Here is a 25,766-nt window from a genome sequence, read left to right on the forward strand (position 1 = left end):
TCTCATGCCCATATTCTCTCTCTCTACCTCTTTCTCTCTCTCAAATAAATAAATAAAAATAAAATATTTTTTAAAAATTAAATTTATTGATTTTTTTGAGGCAGTTTCACATAAACATTTTAAATAAAATTATTTCCCTAATTTAGGAAAGGAGATGCACACCCAGATTAAAGAGGCATATAGAACATAAGCAGACAAGATCAGAACAGAGCTTCCTACATTAAATTATAGTTTAAACACTAAATATGCAGAACAAAAAAAAATATACTAAAATCTGCAAAAGAGGCAATGTAAGAAGCAGACCTTTTAGAATGACAGATTTCCCAACATAAATGTTAAAGTCAAGAGGGCTTGTCAAGTTCTGAAAGACACCAGCTGCCAATTTAGACTGCTATGCTCAGGGTAACTATCCATTGCAATAAGAGAAAGAAACACTTTCCACAACAGAAACAGGCTAAAAGCAATTCATAACCACTAAGCCAGCTCTAGAGAAGATATCTGAGGAAATCCTTCAGACTGAAGAGAAAGATAAACATAGCTATGTGGCTATAGGAAAGCATTCCAATTTAAAAAAAATAGTTTTTGCAAAGAGAAAATCAAAACAGCAGCACTACAAAATAAGTGGCAAGAATTAATACATACTTTTAGATAATAACTCCAAGTATTAATGGTCTTAATTCCCCAACAAATAAGAGGACTAATAGATTGGATAAAAAACAAGATCCACTGGAAACATTTTTCTGGGAAGCATTTTAAGCAAATGGAACAAGATAATAAGTAGGTGTCACTATTCTAATACAAAAAACTAGAGTTCAAGCCAAACTCAGAAGAGATAAAGGCAGTTACTGCATACTGATTTAGGGAATGATATGTCAAGAAGACATTACAATTATAAACATATAATTATAGATACACCTGCATCTAATTTCATAAAACAAATATTACTACATTTGGAGACAGATTAACCTCAAAACAGAAAAAGCAAATGGTATCAGTACTCCATTTTCACCAACAGATTGAATATCTCTACAATATTAAAGAGAAATATTTGAGTTAACAACATCGTAGATCAAATGGACCCAACACGTGTACATACATGTACAGATCATTCCATCCAAACACTTCACAATACATATTTTTCTCAGAAGCCCATAGAACTTCGACTAAAATACATCATATAATAAAATACAATGCAAGTCTTAACAAATATAGGAAAATTTAAACAATTTCTGCTATTCTATCCAAAAACCAGGGAAAAAACTAGAAACTACAAAACACACAAAATTATGGAGATTAAATAACACTCTACTGAATGATATGTGGATCAGTGAAGAAATCAAGAAGTAAATAAAAAATCCTTGAATAAAGTAAAATAAAAACACAACAGGGCTGAGTGGTTAAGGTGCTTGCCTGTAAAGCCTAAGGATCCAGGTTCAATTCCCCAGCACCCATGTAAGCCAGATGCACAAGGGGCACATGCATCTGGAGTTCATTTGCAGTGGCTAGAGGCCCTGGTTTGCCTATCCTCCTTATTTCCTCCCTCTTTCTCTCTGTCTAATAAATAAACAAAATAAAATAAAAAATTTTTAAAGGAGCAAAAATCCCCACAACATACAAAAATCTATGAGATAAAATGAAAGCATTCCTAAGGGGAAACTTTCTAGCTACAAGTACCTACATTAAAAAAATTAAAGAGCTCAAATAAAAAACTTGACAATGTACATTAGGGTCTTGGGAAAACAACAACAACAACAACAAAACCCTCTAAATCTAATGGAAAGAAATAATTAAAGGTAGAAATTAATGAAACAGAAACAAATACAATACAAGGAATCAACAGAGCAAGAGTTGTTTCTTTGAAAAGATAAACAAGATTGGAAAAGCAATAGCCAAGCTAACTAAAAGAGAAAGAAGACTCAAATTAGTAAAATTAGAAATGAACAGAGAGATATAACAGATACCAATGAAATTCAGAAAATCATTAGGACATGTCTTAAAATATATATATATTCCACTAAATTGGAAAAGAAAAATAATTTCTAGATGCATATGACATGCCAAAACTAAATAAAATGATAAGCATTTTAAATAAATCTATAGCAAGCAAGCAGACTGAAGTAGTAATGAAACTCTCCCAAATAAGAAAGTTCAGGTCCAAATAGACTCACTAACAAATTCAACTAGATGTTTAAAAAAATTAAGAGCAATGCTTCTAAACTATTCCAGAAAACAGATCAGGAAGGAATACTATAAAACATTTTTATGAACTCAGTATTACTCTGAAACAAAAAACAAGACACAACAAAAAAGAGAATGACAGGTCAACCTCCCTCTTGAACACAGCTACAAAAATTCTCAATGAAATACTTGCAAATCATAATCAAAAACACATATAGAAGACTACTCCCCATAATCAAGCTGACTTCATTCCAGACATGCATGGATGGTTCAACATGACAAATTTATCAATGTAACACATCTCATAAATGGTAAAGAAATCACATGATCATTTCAATACATGCAGAAAAAGCTTTTGCCAAAATCAAATATCCTTTCATGATAAAAGCCCTGAAGCAGAGTTGTGGTGGCACACACCTTTAATCCCAGAACTCGGGAGGCCAAGATAGGAAGATCACTATAAATCTGAGGCCAACTTGGGATTACAGAGTGAGTTTCAGGTCAGAGACAACCTTGAAACCCCTCCCCTCCAAAAACAAACCCTGAAGCAAGAAGAGACATAAGAAATATCTGAACATAAAGGATATACTTGAGAAACTTATAGGCAACATTATAGTACATGGAGGAAAATCTCACAGCATTTTCATAAAAATCAGAAACAAGAAAAGGGTGTCCATCTTCTCCACTCTTATTCAATACAGTACTAAGTCTTTGAGCAATAAGAATGAAATAAAAGTAATACACATGGAAAATGAAGAATTTAAGTCATCTTTATTTGCAGATGATAATTCTATACATAAGTGACTCACCAGAAAATTCTTAGAGCTGATAAAAACTTTCAGTAAACTAGTAAAATATAAAATCAACACACAAGTCAGGAGACTTCCTATATTATATGCCAATAGTAAATACACAGAGGAAGAATTTAAGGTAACAAGCCTATTCACAACTGTCACACATTCACCAAAAAAATAACCCCCCAAAAAACCTTGAAACAAAACTAACTGCAGTAGTTTGAGTGTAAAAGGCTCCTCATAGGCTCAAGTGTTTGAACACTTGGTACCCAGTTGGGACTATTTGGGAAGGTTCTGGAACATTTAGGAGGTGGAGCTTTGTTAGAGGACGTGGGTCACTGAGGGAGGACACTGGGGTTTTATAGTGCAGCCCCACTTCCTGTTCATCCTCTGCTTCCTCACAACATGACTGTGTCACTTCTGTTGCCATGTCTTTCTGTGATAATGGAATGTATCTCTTTGGATCTGTAAGCTGAATTCTTTAAGTTGTAGACTTTCCAACTTTATGCTGCTTCTGTCAGGCTCACGGTAACAATAAAGTAACTAATACACCTAACCAAAAAAAAAAGTAAAAAAAAAACTTCCATAATAAAAAAATTTAAGAGAGAAACTAAAAAAAAAAAAAAAAAATAGAAGATGGAAAGACCTCCAGTGCTCATGGATTGGAAGCATAGATCTTATAAAAATGTTCAGCTTGCCAAAAGCAATCTAAAGATATAACACAATCTCCATCAAAATTCTAATACCATCTTCATGGAAATAGAAAAGAAAAAACTATCTAAAATCTATTTGGGGGCACAAAAGAGGATAGCCAAAACAATCCTGAGCAAAACAAACAAACAAAACTCAGTAGCAGAGGCGAGTAAGTTACTAAGCTACAAAGGAGATATAAAGGGAGGGGGGGATTTAATAGGATGTTATTGTACATATGTAAGTAGAACAAATTTATGGGGGTGAAAAAGCCTAAGTGAGGTCAGGGGAAGAGATTGAGTAAAGGAAAGGTGGAGGGAGGGCTAATCAAAATCTAAGAGGATATAAATAAGTCATATGGAAAGCTACTTTTTTGGACAATGGAACACTCAAAAGCTATAGATTGTTACTAGAAAATTTTCAGTGCCAGAGATGGGATGCCTTCCAGTGAGTTGTTGCTCAGGGAGGTCCCTGATACTCCCAAAACATCACAGGCCATTGCTGAGGCCTTTGGTTTTCCACCAAGAATAGATGGTAAGACCCTATTGCTAAAGTTTCCACATGCTTGGGTTGCAATGTCATGAGAAACCCTGCTAGAGCTGAGCTGAAAACCACTTCCATGTAGACCAGCTGACAGAAAGCTGGAAAAAGATACGCTGCATGCAGTTCAATGGAAGAGAGAAATCACCAGTAAAGATACTCAACAGTGGACATTGCAAGCCTTAAATTTAGCAAGCCAGGCCAAATGAGCCAATGTGTGCAATAGTGGCACATCTATTATGGGGAAAACCAACTGCCCTCTAACTGGACTGGAGGCCCGCTCCACCGAAGGGAATACATTTCTGATACTGAAAACCTACAACAGGGGCAGTCATGAGCCCTAGGGGTGTAACATCTGCATCTGCTGGCGTCTGACTAAATGTATATACTATGCTCACCAAACTACCCAATAAGCACTACTATTAATGTTCATACCCATATATTAACGCTACTCTCACTTTTGGTCAGATGGCAGTGACCTTGGCATGACTCAGAAGGGACCATGGTACTGAGAAGTGACAGAGGAGTGCTGAGCACTGCAATATCTCCGTCACACCTTCCAAGGCTCAGAGGTCCATTGTGGAAGAGGTGGCAGAAAGAATGTAAGAGCCAAAGGAAGGGTAGGACTCATTACAACATGCTCCTCCAGACACAAAATGGTGTGAATATTCATGACCTCACAGTGCCTGAAACTACCTACACAAGACCATCATAATAGGAGGAAAAGGTGATGACATCAAAATAAGAGAGATTGATTGAGAGGGTGAAGGGATATGATTGAGAGTGGAGTTTCAAAGGGGAAAGTGGGGTGAGGGAGGGAATTACCATGGGATATTGTTTACAATTATGGAAGTTGTCAATAAAAAAATAAAAGTTAAAAAAAAAAACAACCAACCCAAAAGAAAAAAAAAAACAACCCAGAGCCAGACATGATGGCACACGCCTTTAATCTAGTACTTGGGAGGCAGAGGTAGGAGGATTGCTGTGAGTTTGAGGCCACCCTGAGACTACACAGTGGATTCCAGGTCAGCCTGAGCTGGAAAAAAGTGGTGTAAAGTATAGGGCTGGAGAGATGGCTTAGCAGTTAAGGCACTTGCCTGCAAAGCCAACAGACCCTGGTTTGAATCTTCAGGACCCACATAAGCTAGATGAACAAGGTGGCACATGCATCTGGAGTTCGTTTACAGCAGCTGGAGACTCTGGCATGCCATTCTCCTTTCTACCTGCCTCTTTCACTCTAACTCTCAAATAAAAAATGTTTTTAAAAATTTGAAAGAAAACAAAAACCACAAAGCACCATAGTAACAAAACAGAAAGGTACTGGTACAAAAACAGACATACACACAGATCAACAGAAAACAACAGTGGACCCATAGATAAAGCCACACAGCTACATTCACCCACTGCACAACCCATAATCCCCACGGGGATGCCCTGCATCCCCAATGAGGGGGGCCCTTTTGGAAAAGGGGCAGAGATGAGGGAAAGGATAGAACCAACATGTCTTATTTACATACTAAGTATGTTCATAGTAAATTAAAAAAAGAAAATGAAATTAGATTCTTATTTTTTATTCTGTACAAAAATCAATTTGCAATTGATCAAAAGCTTTTTGGCAAACTTGAAGCTGGTAAGAAAAAAAGTAGGAAAAGCATTTCAAGATTTAAAGATAGATGAGGTCTTCTGGATAGGATTTCAGTCATTCAGGAAATAATGCCAATGACTGACAAATGGGACCTCATGACATTAAAGACCTTGCATACAGTACTGTAAACAGTTAACTGAGTAAAGTGACAGCCTACAGTATGGAGAATATCTTGCTAGCTATACATCTGGTCCAAGACAAGTGCTCCTAATATACAAAGAACTCAAAAATCCAAACAAGAAATCAAACAACTTAATAAATGGGATAATGAAGTGAGCAGTCAGTTCTCACAAGATGAAATATAAATGGTCAATAAATGTATGAAAAATGTTCAGCCTCACTAGCTATCAGAGAAAAGCAAATTCAAACTATACTGAGATTTGAGTCTATGACCATAGCACAGAACATACCAGATGTCATTTGAGATTTGATCTCGAGTCAGAATAATAGTCATTAAGTAAATAACAACAAATACTGGCTAGGACTAGGACAAAAGGGAACCCTTATACATTGCCATTAGAATGTAAACAAGTGCAACTACTATGGAAGTCAGTAAGAAGGGTTTTTTTGTTGTTTTGTTTTTGATTTTTGAGGTAGGGTCTCACTCTAGCTCAGGCTGATCTGGAATTCAGTACACAGTCTCAGGGTGGCCTTGAACTCACCATGATCCTCCTACCTCTGCCTCACAAGTGCTGGGATTAAAGGCATGCACCACCATGCCTGGCTCCTGAAGGTTCTTTATAAAGCCAAAAATAAATCTACCACATGATCCATTTTTATTACTCCTGGGTAATCTGAAGAATTTTTAAATCAACATATCACAGATACTTTACATTAATGTTTATTGTAGTACTATTCATGTTCTCATTGCCCAACAATGGAACAATGGATAAATATATATATATAATTTGTGCTGGATCCTTTTTTCAGCCATGAAGAATGAACTTACATTGATTGAAGGAAAATGAATTGAATTAGAGATAATAATAATAGATGAATTAAGCCAGTCTCAGAAAGATGAGTATCACCAGATTTTACTCATTTCTGGTTATATTTTATATAGATGCATAAGATCATGCATGTATACATGCTGACATAAATACAAACTACAGAGGAATAGAAAGACCTAACGGGAAGGAAAGAAAGAGGAGGGGTAAAGATATGGGAAGAGGATGCACAAAATAAAATATGCACTTGTATGAAAGTGTCTACATGTTACATAGTACCATGTATAATGTCAACACACAATAAAAATTAAAAAGAAAAATAGAAACCACTCATATGCAAAAAATGAACAGAAAAAGAACAAATTGAGTATGTGGTGCATAAAACATGTGTTCACATAAGTATGAACACACACCATCACATTTCAATTTGGTTACAGTTTGGGTATATAACTGAAATTATATTGCATATAGCCATTAAAGTCTTCAAAATTAAGCTGTTAATGGCTGAAACATGTTCTGTTCTATGATATCATAATTTACTTTGCCTAATTGCTATGTTTGGTCACTTATGCTGTATAAAATTTCCTTCATTGTAATATCATTATGAGGTATATACCCAACAAATGAGTTCTTATAGCAACAAAAAGCCATGTATATGAATATTCATTACATTTTTTTTTTTCGAGGTAGGGTCTCACTTTGGTCCAGGCTGACCTGGAAGTAACTCTGTCATCTCAGGGTGGCCTTGAACTCATGGCAATCCTCCTACCTCTGCCTCCCGAGTGCTGGGATTAAAGGCGTGCGCCACCACGCCCGGCTCTCATTACATTTTTAATAACCATAGGGAACAGGAAGGAACCATGTCATTTACAGGAAGTTGAATAGAACTGGATATTATCATGTCAAGAGAAATAAGCTTGACTTAGAGCTATCACATGTTCCCTCATACGTAGAATATAGAGAACAACAACAAAAAAAGACAACATGAGGGACTTCCTGTTAAGATGGTGGTGTAGGTACCGTGCCAAAGCAGCATAGGGGTTAAAAGACCAAAAAAACTCAGCAAAATACACTTTTACTAAAAAGTGAGGTGTATAGGAAATTGAAATGGCAGCGGAGAAGTAGAAGAGATCCAGAGCATCCAGTGCCCACACAGGCCAGCAAAAGCAGCCCTGGCAGGTCCGCAGACTGTGGTGGCAGCATACTAGAAAGCCACCAGGCTCAGCTTGAACTGCAGGAAAAGCCAGGTGAGGGGAGCTTCCACTCACACCGGAGCACTCCGCAAACTCTAGAAACATGAAGGGAGAGCGTCAGTGAACACCAGAGGACCATATCACGAGGTAGAAAAACACGTGGAACAGCAAGAGAACTAGAGCATCATCAGCTCCCTCCCCTCCCCCACTGCCTGTGCCCAGCTCCAGCGAACAGAGCACCAGTCCTGGGACCTGGCCATGCCAACTTGAGCCGACAGCGGGACCCAAGCTAGAGCAGAGTCCAGCAGCAACATCAGTGGCTCCAGCACGGGCAACAGTGGCCCCAGAGGCAGAAGATCCAGCAGCAGCAGCTTCAGCAGCAGCAGCGGAAGTTCCAGCAGCGATAGCTTCAGAGGCAGCAGTGGTGGATCCAGCAGTGGCAGCTACAGCAGCAGCAGCAGCAGCAGCAGCAGTGACAGATCCAGCAGTGGCAGCTTTAGCAGCAGTGGTGATGGATCCAGCAGCGGCAGCTTCAGCAGCAGCAGTAGGGGTTCAAGCAGCGGGGGTGCTGATCTGCAGGGCCACACTTCCCGGGCTCGGTTTGCCCCACAGGAAAAGCGAGTGCCCAGCTCCAGAAATTAAAACAGCAGCCCAACAACCCAGCCAGCAACTTGACTGAGACCAAAATCATCCAAAAAGGTAACTGGGATTGCACCAGGGAGGGGTCTCACTAGGTCACAAGCTGACTTGGATTCCACAGCAGACAAGAAATCTTAACCTCTTTGTTGATAGAGGATCTGGTTGTTATAATACCTACTGTTACATAAATACTCAGTGCTGTTTTTGATTGAATGTGTACAGTGTTTAGTTAAATTTTAGAACCTACCTATATTTTATTCCACTCAGCCTACTTGAATACTCCCATAGCAGGCAAATTCAAACCCTACGAACACCTTTGTAGATATTCTGAGAGTCTTAAGAGCCACACCTAACACCTTAAGCTCCTACCCTGAAGATATGTAACATCAAATCAACTGATACAGCTAAGAATACCCAGCTAACTAGAAAATCCAAGCATTAACTTAATCTAAGATGCAAAAATATATACATTATAACACTAAAAAGCAAGACAATATAAATCCATCTAAAAGTATTAATGCATCAGAAATGGCCTCAAGTGAGAATGACTTAGAGGAAATGCCTGAGAAAGATTTCTAAAGAATGATTGTAAATATGTTCAAAGAAGTCAAAGAACAAATCAAAGGAGTCAAAGAGGAACTCAAAGCGGAAATCAAAGGACTCAAAGAAGATGCAGGACACCAATTTCATGAAATAAAGAAGGTAATACAAGATATAAATAAGGAAATAGAAATAATAATAAAAAAAACCAATCAGAACTACTAGCAATGAAGAACACAGTTAATGAAATAAAAAATTCTGTAGAAAATCTCACCAGTAGAATGGATGAAGGAGAGGACAGAATATCTAAGCTAGAAGACCATTTGGCAGATCTAATACAGCCCAACAAAGAGAAAGACAAACTAATAGAAAAGTATGAATGGGAATTACAAGATATTTGGGACACTATAAAAAGATAAAACATTAGAATTTAGGGCATAGTAGAAGAAGAATTCTACTCCAAAGGCATAGTAGGCAGCTTCAACAAAACCACAGAAGAAAACTGCCCAAATTGGGAAAGAGGTGCCAATGCAGATACAGGAAGCCTTTAGAACCCCAGCCAGACAAAACCTGGAAAGAACCTCTCCTTGCCATATTATAATCAAACTACCAAACACACACACACCAAAGAAAAAATATTGAAAGCAGTTAGAGAGAAAACTCAAGTTACCTACAAAGGCAGCCCATCAGGATTACAGCAGATTATAAAACGCCCCACACAGGCTAGTGTGTTTGCATGCTTGGTTCCCAGCTAGTGGTGCTGTTAGGAAAAGTTGTGGAGGTAAACCCTGCTGGAAGATGTGGGACACTGTGTGAGTGGGGAAGGACTTGAGGTTTTGTAGCTTGGCCCCATTTCCTGTTCTTCTACTTCTTGATTGCTGAAGGAATGTGAATAGCCCACTTCCTGATCCTACCCCCATGCCTTCCCTGCCATGTAACTTCCTCTGGAAACTTCAAACTGAATTTAAGCCCTTTCCCTCACTAAGTTACCTCTGGTCAGCTTCAAAGTTCAAAGCAACATGTGAAAAAAAGGGAGACACCTGATCCTCACAGTGAATGATCACTCTTAAGTTGGTCTAAAGTTTTAACACGTTATATTCCATGGTTAGTTTGTTTACTGATGTATATTTGCTATGAGAACTTAAAAAAAAACTAATTTAGTCCCTCATACTGTGAAATGTTCAGAGGTTTAAGTTCATAATAGATCAAATGTCAAAAGGTTATTAATGATTTGTGTTTCCAGTTCACAAGTTACAAAGAAGCTTATAATGCTGCATCACTAAAGCTTGTGTCATATTAATATATCATTATCTTTATTGGTCTGTATTTTGGTAGAGAAATTGTCATACAAAGACAAAAGTGTGTTTCAAAAGACAGGGATGTAGATTTCACCATACATAATTCTTCCTAAATGCAGTAGATTTTTTTTTCAATTTATATTCATGATTTTCTTTTTTCTTTTTTAAAATTTTGTTTGATTGTTTATTTATTTGAGAGTGACAGACAGAGTGAGAAAGAGGCAGAGAGGGAGAGAGAGAGAGAGAGAGAGAGGGAAAGAATGGGTATGCCAGTGCCTCCAGCCACTGCAAACAAACTCCAGATGTGTGCATCCCCTTGTGCATCTGGCTAATGTGGGTCCTAGGGAATTGAGCCTCGAACTGGGGTCCTTAGGCTTCACAGGCAAGCACTTAACTGCTAAGCCATCTATCCAGTCTTATATTCATGATTTTCTGAAAGAATATACTAAAAGGATTCATGAGATCTTGTTTGGTGAAATGATATGAAAACATTTCTTTAATATTAAAAGTACAATACAACTCTACCTTTTTGAGGAAGTTCTGAACTCTTCTTTACAAACAGTTTTTGTTTTGTTACTTTTATCACTAAAAGAGAAAAAAAAATCTATTATTAACAATTACTATGGGTGGCTGGGCGTGGTGGCATATACCTTTAATCCCAGCACTCAGGAGGCAGAGGTAGGAGGATTACTGTGAGTTTGAGGGTAGGTAGCCTGGGCTTTAGAGTGAGTTCCAGGTCAGCTTGGGCTACAACAAATCCCAACCTTGGCAAAAAAAAAAAAAACAAGAGAAAGAACAAAAGCAAAAAAAAAAAAAAAAAAGTAAATCAATAAAAGAATAAAAAGAAATAAAAGCTCTGGATCCCCTTCCTCTGTTAGAAGTCTGCCCCTCTGTGTGTGTGCATTTATACTCGCAAATACACCTTGGCTGTATACTGCACTGTGTGTATGATGGGGGATGGGGAGGTTAGAGGTTTAGAATTACTAAAGGGAAGTTGAATGTGGTAACACAAATCTTTCAGCCCAGCACTCATCTGACAGAGGCAAGGAAATTACTGTGAGTTTCAGAACAGCCTGGGTGACAAAGAAATGGAAAAAAAAAACTAAATATGAGTAATTTCTTTTAATTTGGAAGAAAAAGCTTCATGAGAAAAAAATGACTCTCAGTAATAGGTATCAAGGACAAAATGCAATTTCTTCTTATATATCTGATTTCTAAAATGAACCCAGCATAAAAGACCTACTAGAAGTTTCTAAGGTGCAGTCTGTTCTAACACATTTAAGAAGAACCCTACCCCAACCATATCCTATTAAAAGATGTTTCTTAAACAAAGCAATAGATTTCTATTACATGTCCAGGTATAGTTTACGTGATCTACCAAATTTAAGTTATAAAAAATTAAGTTTATCTTTAAAAGTATTAAAATTGAAAATTTCTTACATAGTTCTTTGGTTTTCTCCACTTCTCCTTTTAAGAAACATGGTGCATGGGAAATGCCAATGAGATTTTCAAGCTCTCTATTGCCTTCCAAGGCCTAAAAAAAAGTCACCTTTAATGAGCTAAGTACACTGGCTACAACAAGATTACTGACATAGGAAACTATAGTACATTGTCTTTATACTGGAAAACACAAATCTCATGTGAGGAACTTTGAATTTTTTTTTAATTTTTTTTTTAATTTATTTATTTGAGAGCGACAGACACAGAGAGAAAGACAGGTAGAGGGAGAGAGAGAGAGAATGGGTACGCCAGGGCTTCCAGCCTCTGCAAACGAACTCCAGATGCGTGCGCCCCCTTGTGCATCTGGCTAACATGGGACCTGGGGAACTGAGCCTCGAACTGGGGTCCTTAGGCTTCACAGGCAAGCGCTTAACCGCTAAGCCATCTCTCCAGCCCAACTTTGAATTTTTTTGGTAGGTAAAGTATTGCAAGTCCTACAATGCCTGAATAACAAACAAATATTGTTAAAAAGATTACATATAATCTAAAAGTTACTTTTAAATGCGAAAAACCAACTATTATTAAAACATTACAGTTAAATAATATGCATACAATCAAAGAGATTCTACAGAAAGTACATTAAACATAACCCTGCAAACTCTCAACTGGATTTCTAATTTGGGGCTTCTTTCTTACTCTCCTTTTCACATTAGGCAATGAAAATAAAAACAATTATATGCAAGAAAAATGCAAACCTGTGTACTTCTTAAATTCTGCATTATCTTCATGATTTCTTCTGATGATTGTTCAACTTTAGATAGCAACATCATTAATCTAGGAATGAACAAAACTATCATTAATAAGAGCAAGCATTTAAATGTGGCAAGTCACTCAGAACATTAATTGTATTTAAAGAAACTCAAGGGCTGTAGAGAGGTCTCAGTGGTTAAGGCACTTGCCTGCAAAGCCTAAGGTCCCAAGTTTGATGCTCAGTACCCATGCAAAGCCAGATGCACAAGGTGATGCATGCATCTGGAGTTTGTATGCAGTGGCTGGAGGTCCTGGTGCATCCATATTCTCTCTCATTCCTTCTCTACCTTTTTAACTCTCACTCTGTTTCTCTCAAATAAAATAAAATAATTCTTAACGAAACTCAGATTTGCCTTCTAACCCATTTTGACATTTGTCAAAGACAGAAATATGTAAATACTCTTCCTTTATATTACTCCTTTATAAACACAATGTATGTTCATCAACTTTCCTCTCAGAATGGACTTTTTCTTATTCTCACTGAGCAGTGGGAGAGAAGACATAGTTGCTTTCCTCCTCCCCATAACACCATTTTGAGTATGTACCTCGATCTGAGTCGAGAGAGAGAATATGAGAATGAATGAATGCCAGGGTCTCTTGCTGCTACAAACAAACTCCAAAGGTACCATATTGTATATCTGGTTTTGTGTGAGTCCTAGGGAATTGAACCTGGGCCAGCAGGCTATGTAAACAAGCAACTTTAACCACTGAGCCAGCAATCTCCTCAGCCTGGGACTTTTTTTTTTTTTTAAATAATAAAGCTGGGCATGGTGGTACACACCTTTAATCCCACCACTCAGGAGGCAGGGGTAGGAGGATCCCATGAGTTTTGGGCTAACCTGGGACTACAGAGTGAATGCCAAGTCAGCCGGCTAGCATGAGATCCTACCTCAAAATAACTAAAAATAAATAAATATTTTTTGAATTGTATATTTCTAAATGAAACATACAATCTTTCAAATTTGGAAATAAAGAACAAGGAAAAAGGCAATTCCACTTATAATTCGACTTTGTGGTCATACAGCTGGTCAGTATCCCAGAAAAATCCTCCTAAGGTTTTAAAGTTTATTTCTGTTATTTTTCAGACCATGCTCTTTTTGTTCTTAATTCTATTATTATTATGTTATTATCTTATTGTGGGGAATATCACTGGTTTTCTGATTGGACCTGAAGCCTACTCCACAGGAAGGAATTCAGACTTGGTACTATTAAATATGGTAAAAGCCCATGGCTAAAGAGGTCACAGGCCACTGACAGGAAAGCTACTATTATTGTTTTGCTGATTAGGTATGATACCAAAATGTCTTCTAAACATTTATGTTTGTGCTCATAGGTCTGTGCTACTCTCAGCTTTAATCAGAGAACCTTCTTTTTGCAGTGGGTGGCAGTTAATGCACAGACTCATAACTGGTCAAGGTGATGAGAACAAGTGACTGTTGAATGATCAGCTCCAGATGGAACATCTCCCCCCTGGAACTTTCAGGGGAACTTAGGAAAGAAAGGGCAGAAAGAACATAAGAACTGGAGGTGGGAGGAGTGTTGTGTAGTACTGTCTTCTGGACATGACTTGGTCATTGTGCTCATGAACTCACAGCAACTATGGTTACTTACAGAAGACCCACACATTTTGGGCCCACTAACATTCCATCATAGTTGTAAGACATACTCATGAAGCCTCACTCCACCCTGACAAACTACTAGCAATTAATTAATAGTTATCTAGGGAGGAGAATCACTTCCTTCAGTAGTATAGCCACTGGTAAGTTGACCATGATACAGTAAATAATCTTCCACCCTTCCTTATGCAAGTAATCCTAATTATACTCAGTGGGTCACAGAACAATGTTACCCAGAAGTATAAAGCATTCCAAACAACTCTTCAGACACTATAGATACAGTGGAAGATGATACTTCTAGAAGCCATTATGAACACTTCTCAAAATCCCAATTTTCTTCATTTCTGTAATTTCCAACTGTTTAATTTGTGTCTTTGTTAGATTATAAGGTCTATGAGGGCAGTGATGATATATGTTTATAACCTATTAAGTACTTTCTCTCATAAATAAATAAATAAAAAATTTTGAAGATCTCATATTAGGGGCTGGGAAATAGCTCAGCAGTTAAATGTGCTTGCTTGCCAAGCCTGTTGGGCCAGGTTCAATTCTTCAACCACCCATGTTAAGCTGAGACCAAAAAGTGGTGCAAGCATCTGGCTTTCCATCTACAGTAACAAGAGATATACACACCCATGTGTGCACACACATACATACCCCATAGGCAAATACATAAATATTTTTTAAAACTTGTAATAAAATGGCATTTCTATTACACACCAGCTTTTGAGATTCATTAATCATTTTTGACTTATCATCTCCTAGTGAGCTTCTAAATTTGAACAGTATAGGACGAAATAATAAATCTAGAATAACCATAGGCACCAGAGTCCCATGAAAACTCCAAGAAGCAGGTACCCTGGGCTTCTTTTTCCACGTGTCTTTCTTGGTTACATGGTACTTTGCAGAGAGGAAAAGATGTCATGAGAATATTGCCAAAACAAACACAGTATTTTATGATCATTTAAAACTACTCCCATACTTGGGCTGCAAGACCATTGAGAAATCCTGCTGGCAGTGAGCTGGTAACCTCCTTCATGTAGACCAGCTGACAGAAAGCTAGAAGAAGCCAGTGAAGATACTCAACAGTGGACACTGCAAACCTTATATTTGGCCAGCCAGGCCAAATGAGCCAACGGGTGAAATAGCAGCACATCTGTCATGGTGGAAACCAACTACCCTCTAATTGGACTGGAGTCCCACTCCATGGGAGAGAATACATTCCTGATACTAAACCTACAACACGGCATGAGCTCTAGGGGTGTAACATCTGCTGCTGTATGGCTAGGTGTATATTCTATGCTTATCAAACTGCCCAGTAAGCACTTCTCTTAATGTTCATACCCATATATTAATACTACTCTAATTTTAGGTAGAGAACCTTCTTTTTTCAGATGACAATGACCTTGGGATGACTCAGAAGGAATCGTGGTGCTGGAAAGAAGTGACAGGAGTGCTCAGCACTGCAATATCTCTAGCACATCTTGCAAGGCTCAGGGTCCATTGTAGAAGAGGTGGTAGAATTAATGTAAGAGGCAAAGGAAGGGTAGGATTCCTTATGACATACTCCTCTAGACACAAAATGGCATGGATATCCATGACCTCACAGTGCCTGACACTACCTACACAAGACTATCATAATAGGAGGTAAAGATCATGACATTAAAATAAAAGAGAAACTGATTGAGAGGGGGAGGGGATATGATAGAAAATGAGAGCTTCAAAGGGGAAAGTAGGGGAGAGAAGGTATTACCATGGGATATTGGTTACAATCATGGAAGTTGTTAATAAAAAATGAATTAAACATAAAAAAAGCTACACCCCTAATGTGAGGTATTCCATTTAATTTGGGCTTATAAGAACTATCTTTGGGCTGAAGAGATGGTTAAGTGGTTAAGGTGCTTGCCTGCCAAGCCTAAGAATGCAAGTTTGAATCTCCAGGTTCCATGATGCAATCATGCAATGTCGCACATGCACCACAAAGAGGCATACATGTTTGGAGTTTGTTCACAGAGGCTGAAAGGCCCTGGTGCACCCATTCTCCCTCTCTCTCTCTCAGAAAAAAAAAAACAAAAAAACAAAAAAACAAAAAAACAAAAAAACAAAAAAACAAAACACTAGTTAAAAATGTCTTTCTGAAATGAAGTTATGAAATTTGCAGAAAAATGGATGGACCTGGAAAGGATTATACTAAGTGAGGTAACCCAGGCCCAGAAAGCCAAGCGCCACATGTTCTCTCTCATATGTGGATCCTAGCAACAGATGATTGGGCTTCTGCGTGAGAATGAAAATACTTAGTAGCAGAGGCCAGTAAGGTAAAAAGGAGATATAAAGGGTAGAGAAAGGAAGGGAGGAGGATACTTAATAGGTTGATATTGTATATATGTAATTACAATGATTGTAATGGGGAGGTAATATGATGGAGAATGGAATTTCAAATGGGAAAGTGTGGGGGTGAGGAGGGAGGGAATTACCATGGGATATATTTTATAATCATGGAAAATGTTAATAAAAATTAAAAAAATAAAGTTAAAAAAATGTCTTTCTGATGAGAACTAATTTCATAATAAATGGAAAATTTTTAAATAGATTATTTTTATGTATTTTAAAATATCTCCACTTAAATTCACTAATTCTAGCACTAACGGAGGTTTTCAGAAACAAATGTTAGTAGAAATTAATAAATTAAATAGAGGTAGACAAATCCCTAGGTGACAATAACAAAGGTTCTCGCTGTGCCCTTGCTGCCTGAAAACAAACTGCCATGAGAGACAGTCATGAAAAATTGTTAGCTCTCAGCCAATTAATGAATTCCAGAAAGAAAGAAATGGGAATTTAAGTATAAAAACGTGGAACAATTGAAGAACAACTGATTTGGGAGAAATCAACTGGTTGGTTTGCCTTGCTTACATGGAATCCCTTTAGTTCAACAACCTTTCTTCTTTCACTGACTACTCTTATTTCAAAATTTGTTATATCTGATGTGATTATACCAAAATCCATCTGAGTTAGTACTCATCAGCTTACAAATACAAGCTTACCTGTGATTTGTAAATGATCCTTCCTACTTTGCTTTCACTGTATGTTATCGCATACACTCTGAGATTTTTGCTGTATACATGTTACCCATATTTATTTATTTATTTATGTATTTATTTATTTGGGAGCAACAGACAGAGGGAGAAAGAGGCAGAGAGAGAGAGAGAGAGAATGGGCGCGCCAGGGCTTCCAGCCACTGCAAACGAACTCCAGACGCATGCGCCCCCTTGTGCATCTGGCTAACTTGGGTCCTGGGGAATCAAGCCTCGAACCAGGGTCCTTAGGCTTCACAGGCAAGCGCTTAACCGCTAAACCATCTCTCCAGCCCATGTTACCCATTTTTAAAAAGGTAAATAAAGGGCTGGATGGCTCAGCAGTTAAGGCATTTGCCTGCAAAGCCTAATGACAACTCAGGTTTTATTTCTCAGGACCTATGTAAAACCAGATGCACAAAGTGGTGCATATGTCTGCAGTGGCTAGAGGCCCTGGTACACCCATATTTTCTCCCTCTCTCCTTCCCCCCATCTTCTCTCTCTCTCTCTACTTGCAAAAAAAGTTAAGTTAAAAAAGAATGATTTCCTCTTAATGTAGTTAAGATTGGTTTCACTGAGGAAATGGGAGCTTTGATTAGGAAATTAATAAAAAAAACAAAAAACATTTGTGGGGTAGGAAAGAGTGGAGAGAGAATATTTGGAGGTAGGTAGAGCATGGCTAGGGAGGACGACTCCTAAAAGTGAATGGAGAGGGCTACAATTCCATGTAGATGACCAGCAATGAGGCTTGTCCAGGAAATCCTCCTCTTCATCCTTAAGTACTTTATTTTAATTTTTTTTTAATTTTTATTTATTTGAGAGAGAATATGTGTGTGCCAGGGCCTACAACCACTGCAAATGAACTCCAGATGCATGTGCCACCTTGTGCATCTGGTTTATGTGGGTTCTGAGGAATTGAACCAAGGTCCTTTGGCTTTGTAGGCAAGTGCCTTGACTACTAAGCCATCTCTCCAGCCCCCTTTATTTTTATTTTTATTTTTTATTTTTACAAGGTAGGGTCTCACTCTAGCCCAGGCTGATCTGCAATTCAATATGTAGTCTCAGGCTGGCCTTGAACTCACAGAGATCCTCTTATCTCAATCTACCAAGTGCTGGGATTAAAGGCATGTGCCACTATACCCAGTTTCTTAAAGTACTTAAAATGTCATTCAGTTTTCATCTTTTAATCTTGACTCTTACTAATAATAATAATAACTCTAGCTCAGTTACATTATGAAAGAGATGTGTGATCTGACCCAGTTATAAACCACACATCCTAACACTATTTATACAAAACATGCATAGGAGTTCCATATGAATAATAGAAAACATTCTTACACATAACCTACTTTTAGTTGAGGAAGGCATATTAACTTAAAATGGAAGACCATGGACTCTTACTAGACTGAAACTTCATTTTCCATTGAAGCACATGGCATACAGAAATGGTAAAGGAACACATCATCTACTTTGTACTTTCCTCATCACCTAAAGTAGCCTTTCCAGGAAGACATGTCCTTTTAGGATACGCTAGCTTTCTGCAGAAAATACTTCATTCTAAGGCACTGCTGCAGCCCTATGGAATTGGTTGGCTGTTGCATGTAAGCTTCCAGGGTTCCCTTACTCTACTGGTTTTGCTGCATACTTTCCTGGCATTCAGTTCCTTTTTTATCCACTTGAGTGGGGATTTTCTCAATTTTTCCCTAAACTGGTCTATTATAATCAGCCCACAGAACTAGGCTTAATCAGTATTAAAGTTAAGGCATCATATTAATAGCATTACATAGGACTGTAAAACACACCATAATGATTTGACTTTTCTTTTAAAAAGAATTTATTTAGGACTGAGGGATGGCTTAGTGGTTCAGACATTTGCCTGTAAAGCCAAAGGACCCTGGTTTGATTCCCCAGGATCCACATAGCATCTGGAGTTCATTTGCAATAGCTGGAAGCCCTGGCGTGCCCATTCATATTCTCTCCCCCTCTCCCTCTTTCTCTATCAAATAAATAAAAAAAATAAAATATTAACAAAGAATTTATTTATTTATTTGCAAGGAGAGAAAGAATGAATGGGTGCACCAGAGCCTCTTGCCATTGCAAATGAACTCCAGATGCTTTGAGCATATGGATTCATGCAGGCTCTAGGGAATTGAACCTGGGCCATCAGGCTTTGCAAACAAGTGCCTTTAACCACTGAGCCATCTCCCCAGCTTGTATTTTACTACTTTAAGAAAGAATACTCCAAAAATCAATTAATAGCAAAAGCAAATATAAATAAACTAATATACAATAAACAGAAATAATTTATAGAAATAAAAGGCTTTTAGGGCTGGAGAGATGGCTTAGTGGTTAAGGCACTCACCTGTGAAGCATAAGGACCCACGATCAATTCCTCAGTGCCCACATAAGCTAGATGCATAAGGTGGGTGCATGTGTCTGGAGTTTACTTGCAGTGGCTAGAGACTCTGCACCCATTTTCTCTATCTGCCTTTTCCTTTCTCAAGTAAGTAAATAAATAAATAAATGATATATTTTTTAAAAGGGCATTTATTAAATTTTAATTTTAAAAAATATCAGCTTTTCCCTGAAAAATACACATATACTTTCAAAAACAACAAACTTACTCGTCATTCTCTTTTGTGGTAGAGTCCATCCTTCGAATTAAAATGGGGTGATTTGGTTTACTTCTCTTTCCTGTATGTGTATAATAAAGAAAAGAACACTAAGTTAAGGAGGCAAATTGTCAAATAAATGAAATTTAAATAGATGAGAGTGCCAAATATTAGCCAGGTGTGGCATTACAAAACTGTAATTCCAGTACTTGGGAGGCAGAGGTAGGAAGATTATGAGTTCAAGGCCAGCCTGATATATACATCTTGATCCTATTTCAGAAAAAATAAAAATAAACATTAAAAATAAAAAATAAAAAGGAAGAACTTAGATTGCCAAATATGAAATAGAAAACAAAAGATTGCAAAAAAATGAAATGAAGGGAGACAAAAGAAAAGTATTTTGGTTTTCTCATTTCCCATGCTCATAGTTTTTTAATGAAGTAGAGTTTGGGTTAGCTAATTTTTTTTTTTTTTTTTTTGATTTTTCGAGGTAGTGTCTTGCTCTAGCTCAGGCTGAACTGGAATTCACTATGTAGTCTCAGGGTGGCCTCAAACTCATGGTAATCCTCCTACCTCTGCCTCCCCAGTGCTGGAATTAAAGGTGTGTGCCACCATACCCAGCTTAGGTGAAATATTTCACTACAGATTTTAAGCATGAGGGTTAAGAAGGAAAAGTGAAGGAAGAGAGTAAAGAAGCAAGTTTCACTGAGCATAAAAAGGGGTTCCTCTGAGAGAACTGACCTTTGCTATTTTCACAACCACCATCTGTATTACTTAAGTGCGTTTTGAACTTATTAATTTCAAAGAGTTCCTAAGGGATCTAATGAGATCAGAGTGGTTCCTGAGAGGCATGTGGCAAGATTACCCTTGATAACATAAAACTAGACACAGGGAATGAGAATATCTTTAAGTAAACAAAGCTTATAGTCTTGTGTATGAATCCTGGAAAGTAGCTGGGAGCAGGAATGGAGTCATAGATATTCTGTTCTTAAGCTTGGTTTATTGCTATTTAACATAAAGTATCTATATTTGAAAGGCATACTATCTCTGCATGTGCAGCCCACAACTGCTATGATGGAGTTCTCGCTTCTCTACTGTCCAGAGACTTCAAGTACTCAGGGTTGAAGGGCATCTTTCCCTTCCTATAATTTCCCTGTCTACCTTGCCTCAACTTACCCTTTTGTGGTTCTGATCCTTTAATTTTGAGGGCTGACAAGGCCAAAATTCCATTTTCTTAAACTTCATCCATGCTGAGTAGGGTCACAGATCAGGTGACAGCCATGGACCCCAAGTCTTAGGGACTCCAAAATGGCAGGAACCTTAAAATGTCAGGATGGCATAAATTCCTATTTACAACAAAGACACAGATTTCCATTTCCCTGAGAAGATATCAGGTCCTACTGTCAGGGCAGGACCTCTCCTGTGTGGACCAAGGCAGGAGATCCAATTGCCAGCTCCGTGAAGACCAAGGTTGAGGGAGAGAAATGAAAGGGACCTTTTTCAGTTAGCTTCCCTGCTCCTGAACTCTTATTTTCTATTTGTTACATCAGTCTTCTCATCACTTAATTCATCACTAGATGCAGAAGAACACACTTGCAAGCCGGTACACAACGATCAATCTCAGCCTGCCTGGTGAAAGGGGAACATAAAAGTCTAAGGAGCTCAGAGAGTGAGTTTCCCGCAGAAGTGCACCTAGTCCAGAGGTGTGATTCTCAGTTCCCTCCTTTGTGCTCTCAGGCACATGTCCATGGCCTGGGTTCTACCCTCGTGCTCTGAGGTGCTGGCATGGGGAAAGAGACATTTGTGTCCCTGACAGTTCCCAGACCTCAGCAGATCCTGTAGTTTGCCTCAGCTGCATCAGTGCCTGGCTTCACTCAATGGCTTCCAGGCCTGGGCAGTCCAGCTGAGTAACTGCAGAGCCCATGAGTAAGAAGTGCTTCCATGACACTGTGTTCTGTGGAGCAACTTGATTCAGTCAGTCTCAGCTGCTCCCGCTAGCTTCCCTATGGAGCTCATGCCCAGCTTAACCCCATTCTCATATTTAATACATGACATTATATAGAGAAAATGTTTTCAATCAAATTTCCACTGAGGTTTGGTTTAGTAAAGAGAAAATTAGATCTGATAATTTAAAATAAAACAGTAAACTGTAATCGATTATTTATTTATGGGTTTTACAGAGGAAAGAACTTACTCTAGGCCAGGCTGACCTGGAACTCACTCTGTAGCTCCAGGCTGGCCTCAAACTCACAGCAATCCTCCTACCTAAGCTTGCACTGCTCAGATAATGGATTTTTAAAGTCAACTATTTAATTCAAAGATAATATAATAAGGCTTCAAGAACTTGTATTATTTTTACCCATTTATTTTTTCTCCAAGTCAACTAAAGATTAATGATACTAATACCTAGGAAGTAGTAAGATTCCTACTGATATAACAGTAAAATAAGTTTGATCTTAGGTATAAATAACCTATTTATTTATTTTTAAAAGATACCCTACCAATTCAATCAATATTCCAAGTCTTTTTAAAAAAAATTTATTTATTTATTTATTTATTTATTTATTTATTTGAGAGCGACAGACACAGAAAGACAGATAGAGGGAAAGAGAGAGAATGGGCGCGCCAGGGCCTCCAGCCTCTGCAAACGAACTCCAGACACGTGCGCCCCCTTGTGCATCTGGCTAATGTGGGACCTGGAGAACCGAGCCTCGAACCGGGGTCCTTAGGCTTCACAGGCAAGCGCTTAACCGCTAAGCCATCTCTCCAGCCCAACCTATTTATTTTTAAGTAAGATATATATAGATACAACATGATATTTTCTTTTTTTTAAAGATGGATACTTCTTCCTTTTTTTTTTTGTTTTGTTGTTGTTCATTTTTATTTATTTATTTATTTGAGAGCGACTGACAGAGAGATAAAGAGGCAGAGAGAGAGAGAAAGAGAGGATGGGCGCGCCAGTGCCTCCAGCCACTGCAAAGGAACTCCAGATGCGTGCACCCCCTTGTGCATCTGGCTAACGTGGGTCCTGGGAAATCAAGCCTCGAACTGGGGTCCTTAGGCTTCACAGGCAAGTGCTTAACCGCTAAGCCATCTCTCCAGCCCACATGAGATTTTCTTATTGGTAGAATGGTTAAATCAAGATAATTAACATATCCACGAATGACCTCACATCCCTGTCACAGTTCTGGTGTGAGAATATTTTAAATCTTCCCTCTGAGAAATTTTTAAATGCACAGTTCTTATTTTTAATATCAGCCCCTGTATTATACATTAATCTCCTCAACTTGGTTCTCCTGTGTAAATACAGTTTGAACCCTTCCAGGAACCCTTCCTTAGCTAATGAAAATAGCTTTCAGAGGTTCATAAAGCCTGGGGGCACTGGTCATGATGATGATGGCTAATATAGCATTTATTAGGGCAGGTGCTATTTTAAACATGTTATATGTAATAATTAATTAATCTGAGCTAGCCATGATGGTACATGCCTGTAACCCTGGCACGTGAGAGGTAGAGGCAAGAGGATAAGGAATTCAAGGTTATCTTCAGCTAGTCTCCAGCAAGTTCATCCCTACTTCTCCAAAAAACTTCAAGTATGGTTCTTAGTTGGGATTACTCTTCCAGTTCCTGATACTGGTAAGAAATCTTTCCTCTGGCTGTCTTTAAATTTTTCTCTGACTTTGATGTTATGCATTTTTTTAAGGACCTGACTAGGTATGCATTTAATTTATTCTATCCAAACTAAGCATACTATTTTAATTTAGAAATTCTTAGTGGTATGCCTTACATCTTAGACTACTGGCTCTGCCCATTCTCTTTATTTCCTCCTGGTGAAAGTCCTATTTGACAAATGGAGTTTCTTGTTCTGTTCTGCTTTATCACTCTGTATCTCTTTATTTCTCCATGCCATTACATTGCTACAGTTTGATTTTCTTTAATCTACTGCCCAGTTGACAAATGCTCTATTGACCATGAAGGGTTTTTTTTGTTTATTTTTATTTATTTATTTGAAAGCGACAGAGAGAAAGAGAGAGAGAGAGAGAGAGAGAGAGAGAGAGAGAGAGAGAGAGAGGGAGAATGGGCATGCCAGGGCTTCCAGCCACTGCAAACGAACTCCAGACACGTGCGCCCCCTTGTGCATCTGGCTAACGTGGGTCCTGGGGAACCGAGCCTCGAACCGGGGTCCTTAGGCTTCACAGGCAAGCGCTTAACCGCTAAGCCTTCTCTCCAGCCCAACCATGAAGTTTTTTATCTTAATTTTTTTTGTGTGATAACATAGTATCTCATGTGTGTCCTAAACTGGTCTGGAACTCACTATCTTCTGATATGCCATGTTTTAGTGACTCTTGTCCAGCCTTCTGAGTGCTGGAATTACAAGCATCTGCTACTAGGCCCTCATTAAATAACAAGTCTGAACTTTGCTACTTATACATCCTTTCTTTTCTCTTCTTGCTTGATTTTTGTTTTGTATTTTTGAGATAGTTTTTTATGTAATGTAGGCTGGCTTGACCCACTCCTCCCCTCTGCCTCCTGAGTGCTGGAATTATAGGCATGCACTACCATGCCTGGTCCAGTCACTCTTTTTTTTTTTTTTTTTTTGTGGGGAAAAAAGGTTTATTCTGGAAGGGAAGCTCCATGATGGCAGGGGAAAATGATAGCATGAACAGAGGGTGGACATCATCTCTTGGCCAACATCAGGTGAATAGCAGCAGCAGGACAGTGCAGAACGCTGGCAAGAGGACACTGGCTATCACACCCATAAGCCCGCCCCCAACACTACACCGCCTCCAGGAGGTGTTAGTTCCCAAATCTCCCGCAGTTGGGAACCTAGCATTCAGAATATCTAAGCTTATGGAGGACAGCTGACTCAAACCACCATGGAGAAAGCAAGCAAGCATTCACGGCTCTTGCCACTGCAAACAAACTCCAGGTGCATGTATCACTTTGCAGTCACTCTCTTTTCTAAATGCCTAATAGTTGGAAAATTTTGGTAAAGGTTGGGGAAAAGCAGCAATACAATATAATTGTAATTACAGTAAATGATATAACAAACATATCTATCTCTTAAAAGTATTAACTGAGGAGTTGCAACCAGTTACTTCATATTTGCCAAATATGCACTTTAAGCAGAGGGAAGATAAAGAACCAGACTCCATTCCTTTTCTAATTACAAATGGACTTAAAGGTAACACAGTCATGATTTAGATATATAAGGTACACATACAAACACATCAGGAGGGAGAGAGTTACAAGGAGAAAGAACTGTACTACATAACTCTATGGCAGCAAGGGGCCTCAGCATGACTAATGGATGAATAGGGATAAGAGTCACTAAAACATGGCAAGAAATGTAGTTTTAAAAAATAAGGTGGCTAGGTATAAGATGGAAATACATCTTTCAATGTCATAGTAAGGGCTTTGGATTTACCTTCAGCATGATGGGAAGTGAAGAGCAACTGAAATGTTCTTGAGTCTTGCATTCTACTTTAAATGATATTTTTAAAGTTTAACAAAGGTTCTTATGATCTCATCAGGATCTTACCCTTATAACATTTTATTATTTATTTGGATATTATGCTACTAAAGAACATGGTTTCTCTTTTAATTATACTTTGAATTATTTGCATGCACATGTATGTGTGTGCATGCATGCATGTGCACAGGGGCTCTTGATACTGTACACAAATGCCCTTTGGCTTTATGTAGGTGGTTGGGGAATTGGACCTGGGCCACCAAGCTTTACAAGCAGATGTCTT

The 25,766-nt window shown here is 38.3% G+C and overlaps 1 protein-coding gene across 10 annotated transcripts in view; it reads right to left on the reverse strand.

The window, feature by feature from the left end:
- The window catches only part of LOC101601253 (integrin subunit beta 3 binding protein), a 108,873-nt gene that overhangs the window by 40,000 nt on the left and 43,107 nt on the right, over nucleotides 1-25,766 (reverse strand). For all 10 annotated transcript variants that reach the window (XM_045151155.1, XM_045151158.1, XM_045151161.1 and 7 more), the window contains exons 4-7: nucleotides 20,023-20,092; nucleotides 12,660-12,738; nucleotides 11,905-11,998; nucleotides 10,990-11,049 (exon numbers count right to left, since the gene is read on the reverse strand). In XM_045151155.1, the coding sequence (XP_045007090.1) occupies nucleotides 10,990-11,049; nucleotides 11,905-11,998; nucleotides 12,660-12,738; nucleotides 20,023-20,092 (303 nt within the window). The remainder of the gene's footprint in view (nucleotides 1-10,989; nucleotides 11,050-11,904; nucleotides 11,999-12,659; nucleotides 12,739-20,022; nucleotides 20,093-25,766) is intronic.

Source organism: Jaculus jaculus, chromosome 5, assembly GCF_020740685.1.
Source record: "Jaculus jaculus isolate mJacJac1 chromosome 5, mJacJac1.mat.Y.cur, whole genome shotgun sequence".
In the NCBI taxonomy this organism is placed as follows: domain Eukaryota; kingdom Metazoa; phylum Chordata; class Mammalia; order Rodentia; family Dipodidae; genus Jaculus; species Jaculus jaculus.